The sequence below is a fragment of the Argentina silus genome (assembly GCF_951799395.1).
Source record: "Argentina silus genome assembly, chromosome: 2".
NCBI classification, from domain to species: Eukaryota; Metazoa; Chordata; class Actinopteri; order Argentiniformes; family Argentinidae; genus Argentina; species Argentina silus.
The window spans coordinates 34287279-34292180 of record NC_139656.1 but is presented as its reverse complement, the minus strand read 5'-3'; the positions used below and the strand labels follow the sequence as shown (position 1 = coordinate 34292180).

Here is a 4902-nt window from a genome sequence, read left to right as displayed (position 1 = left end):
AACTTTTGGTTTTAACGTTGTCCCACAGTTATTCTCCATAGTCTATGGTTGGTACAAGACAGTGAATCAACATCCTTTTACATATGTTCATACAATGTTTGGATTTAGTCATTTCTGCACCATATCATTTTTCCGTCATGACCGATATACACAATGACACAACCAAAAAAAATATTAAAGGCCCATGCCAGCCAGTTTTGCTTCTTGGCTAAGCCAAATACAGCTAGGAGCAATTCTCAATAAAATATGTTGTAAGGTTGTTTGACTCAGTCACAAAAAAGCTGGTGAATGGGGGTTTAGAGGATTCTACTATTTGTCTCTGGGCGCTAACTTTACAAACAGGCTAGCCACGTCACACTTCAGCTCTGTAGCTGTGTGAAATGTCATACGTCATCCATCTGGACACTAAGGGGCGGTAGTGACCACCTCATGAACTCTGGCACAACAGGTGCATCCTATTATTTCATTATGACCTTTCTATTTAAGTTGTGTGTTTTGTATCTCCCAGTGTGGCTTGTCTCTCATGGTCCTCGTTGTCCTGTCATTTGATCTAGGCTCTAGTTTATTTAGTTCAGTTCCCTGGTTTGTTATTTTCCTCAGTCTGTTCCTTTCTACTCTGTGGATTCCGACCAGTAAAGTGGCTTTGCCTTTCAACTGTCTGGTCTCCTGTCTGCGCCTGGATCCTGTCCCACACACCTTACAATGCGGCCCTTTAATACAACATCATTTTTTCTAAAATGCCTGTGGGGTTGTGTCTCCACACACAGAGGTGGAGTGGCAGAGACACTGTTATCTAACATCCTGGTCTCTCCACACACAGAGGTGGAGTGGATCCCCACTAAGACCCGTACCCTGGTGGGCACCCTCAACTCCTTCTTCTTCACCTTCGGTCAGATGGTCCTGGCCGGCATCGCCCACAGCCTGAGGGACTGGCGCAAGCTGCAGGTGGCTGTCTGCGCTCCCTTCTTCTTCTTCTTCACCTACAGCTGGTGAGGGTCAGGGGAGGCTGGTGGAGGTAGAAATCGGAGGACAGGCTCATTGTAATGGGGAGAGGCAAGCAAAGTGAAACTTTTGTAGCTAAACGTGAGTTGACTTTGGAATTATGAGGGTAGGCATACACCATCTAGCCACAACCAGGTGAGGCTGGTACAGTCATGTGACCCTACTGGGTTCAATACCGGGTCATCTGCAAGCCACAATGCCATGTCAGCCTGCTGAGTTTAGTTCAACTGGCTAACACAGTCTTGTGGTGTGCAGAGGACCAAGGTTGGAACCCAGGTTGTTTACATTTTGCTCATATGTTGATGATCCTGAATACTACTTTACATGTTTAGGTTCTAGATTCCTGTCAGTCTATTCAGAGTCTCCACATCTCTAGTCTGACAGTCTATTCAGAGTCTCCACATCTCTAGTCTGACAGTCTGGACGCCTGTTCCTGATTGGTCCGTAGGTGGTACTCAGAGTCAGCTCGTTGGCTGGTCCTGAACAGGCGCTCTGGGGAGGCTCTGAAACACATCCACCGTGTGGCCAGGATCAACGGCAAACCTGAGATGGCTGAGAAGATCACCATGGAGGTGTGTGTGTGTGTGTGTGTGTGTGTGTGTGTGTGTGTGTGTGTGTGCGTGTGCCTGCCTGTGTGTGTGTGTGTGTGTGACAGGTGCTTGAGTCTCACATGCATAAGGAGGTCCAGTCTAATGACCTGTGTGTGTGTGTGTGTGTGTGTGTGTGTGTGTGTGTGTGTGTGTGTGTGTGTGTGTGACAGGTGCTTGAGTCTCACATGCATAAGGAGGTCCAGTCCAGCAAGTCTATGCACACAGCGTACGACCTGTTCCGCACCCCAGTCATGAGGAAGATATCAGTCTGTCTCATGGTCGTCTGGTAAGATCTACTCTACCTATATCTACACAGATCTACTCTACCTATATCTACATAGATCTACTCTACCTATATCTACATAGATCTACTCTACCTTTATCGACACTGGTGCACAAATCTACTCTACCTATATCTACATAGATCTACTCTACCTATATCTACACATGTGCACAGATCTACTCTACCTAAATCTACACAGATACATAGATCTACTCTACCTATATCTACACAGATCTACTCTACCTAAATCTACACAGGTGCATAGATCTACTCTACCTATATCTACACAGATCTACTCTACCTATATCTACACAGATCTACTCTATCTATATCTACATAGATCATGTCTACACAGGTGCATAGATCTACTCTAGGAACCCCTACCCCAGTGGCTGCTGGTGCCTTTCATGATTAGAGATGAAAACTGTTGATGAGCATGGTCTTTTTTCTATTACAGCATGTTGGATGACTGTCATTAATATTCCATTTGCCCAGGGAAAGTCCCATGGTAACAGAATGATGCTGGCACTCGATTGTTCACTTTCAAATGTATGCCACACAAAAACCCTTGATAGCAAAGTTTTACAAACCATACAACTAGGATTAGGATTACTTCTAACAATTCCAACTGAAAATACCAAAACACATTTACTTTGAGAACTGTGCAGGTTCAAAGTTTGATAACGGAATGACAATAACATCTCCCTGGGTTTTTTATGTAACCACGTTTCCCCAAAACTCTTAAATGCTCCAAATTAAGATTTTAAATATGTCCGCAGAAAGAGTGGCGAGTTTGAAAATATCTCTTTTGGTTGTTGAGCTACAGTAAGGGAAGTGGATTTACATCCAGTAACAGAATGACGGTAACAGAATGACGGTAACAGAATGACGGTAACAGAATGACTGCGTGGGTCCCCTACAGAAATGCATCATTTCTGGATTTTAATGTCATTCTTGACATGATGATGTACTGTAGCCAAAATAGGGACACAAATGTAGAAATATACAATAGACTACAATATACAAAGACACTCTCATTAAGGTAATAATGGCCTTTTATCAACTAACCATATATATAAAACATTGAAAAGGATAATTAATAGAACTCAAGAAACATATATCGGCTTTTGAAACTTTTCTTAATTTATACAAAACTTTTTTTTGGCACTCCAGAATGTAAAAGAAGAGAACAACCTGGAAGACGTCTCCTTATTTCTCCTTCGGTTGATTTTTAGCGGGACAAGCGAACACGTTGCCATGGTTTCGCCATCTTCAGAACATCCATTGAACTGATTATCCAGCTCTCTCCCTCCTCCTCCAGGTTCTCCACCAGCTTCGCCTACTACGGCCTGGCCATGGACCTGCAGAAGTTTGGGGTCAACATCTACCTGATGCAGATCATCTTCGGCGCCGTGGACTTCCCTGCCAAGCTGGTGGCACTGGGCATGCTCAGTTACCTGGGGCGACGCATTACCCAGTCCACCTGTCTCATCCTCTCTGCCCTCACCATCTTGGCTAACATTTTCATTCCCTCAGGTTAGACACACACACACACACACACACACACACACACACACACACACACACACACACACACACACACACACACACACACACACACACACCACTTACATTATGTTTGCATTGTATATAGTTGAGGTGAAATATCATCAGTGTTTCTCATGCTGAGCTGGTATGAGGCAAATGGAGCTTTAAAGGGGTGTTTCATCTTTTTAAAACTTTTTTAAAAAGTTTGGCCCTAACCTTGGCCGTAGTTGATTAGCCTAAGCAGTTTGTAGTTACATTTGTTGCTTCATTAGTTACTGAGTAGTTACTTCATTAGTTACTGAGTAGTCATATTTTGTTGTGTATTATTGTATGGTTAATAGAGTGGAGGTTCTATGGTACCCCCCCCCCCCACACACACACACACACCCTCACGCTCCTCCACAGACATGCAGACGTTAAGGACTGCCCTGGCCTGTCTGGGGAAGGGCTTCACCTCAGCATCCTTCACCTGTGTTATTCTGTTCACCGGGGAACTCTACCCTACTGTCATCAGGTAACACACACACACACACACATACACACACACACACACACACACACACACACACTGCAACTATGCAGATATGAATAATGATACTCCCACACTACAGTCAGGTGATAATTAAGGAGCACTCCTCACCTCTTCATCTACCACATCATCCCCCCCCCTCCCGCCCCCCCCCATCTCCCTTCCAGACAAACAGGACTGGGTTTAGCGAACACCATGGCGAGGATTGGTTCCATGGCAGCGCCAGCTGTCCTGATCCTAGACGAGGTCCTGCCCGCTCTGCCCGGCCTGGTGTACGGGGGGGCCGCTGTGGTCGCAGCGGTCTTCGCCTGCTTCCTCCCTGAGACCCTCAATGTACCCCTGCCTGATACCATCGATGACGTGGAGGAGAGATGGTATCTGTCTGTCTATCTGTCTGTCTGTCTGTCTGTCTGTCTGTCTGTCTGTCTGTCTGTGTGTTTGTGCATACAGTATATGTACGTTTGTGTGAGTGCCAGGGCTAAGGTGAAGCCAGCTGTATAACATGCGTGCGTGTGTGTGTGTGTGTGTGTGTAACAGGGCTAAGTTGCGGGTAGATACCCAGGAGGACGAGGTCCAGAAGAAGAGTCTGGCGCTGCAGGAGATGAAGGATGGAGCAGGAGCAGAGGATGATGGGAAAACTACGGGGCTGAACGCCCGGTGACCAATCAGCAGTGGGGAGAATGTTCAGAAGGCAGCATACTATTAATGTACTCTCTTAGGTTCCAGAAGGTTCTGCTGTCCCTGTGGGAGAACCCTTTGAAAGTTCCCAACATAGTCTCCAAAGGAATAGGTTCTGGGGGACTGTTTCTGCAGACCAAGGAAATACGGCCTGGGGGATTGTATTATCTGCTATACCAGCGTTGGACCGCCTGTTTAGACATAAGATACGTCAAAAACTAAAGATACGTTGCGTAAGAGTTACTGGAATTACGACTTACGTGGCGGTTAGG

At 45.8% G+C, this 4902-nt stretch overlaps 1 protein-coding gene across 1 annotated transcript in view; it reads left to right on the top strand.

The window, feature by feature from the left end:
• LOC310801354 (solute carrier family 22 member 6-A-like) overlaps nt 1–4613 on the top strand; it is a gene marked incomplete at both ends in the record, with an annotated part of 10032 nt that extends 5419 nt beyond the window's left edge. The window contains 7 exons of the mRNA XM_083665348.1: nt 821–989; nt 1451–1574; nt 1763–1878; nt 3197–3411; nt 3829–3937; nt 4120–4326; nt 4490–4613. Coding sequence (XP_083521474.1) covers nt 821–989; nt 1451–1574; nt 1763–1878; nt 3197–3411; nt 3829–3937; nt 4120–4326; nt 4490–4613 — 1064 coding nt within the window. The remainder of the gene's footprint in view (nt 1–820; nt 990–1450; nt 1575–1762; nt 1879–3196; nt 3412–3828; nt 3938–4119; nt 4327–4489) is intronic.
• Between the last annotated feature and the right edge of the window lie 289 nt (nt 4614–4902).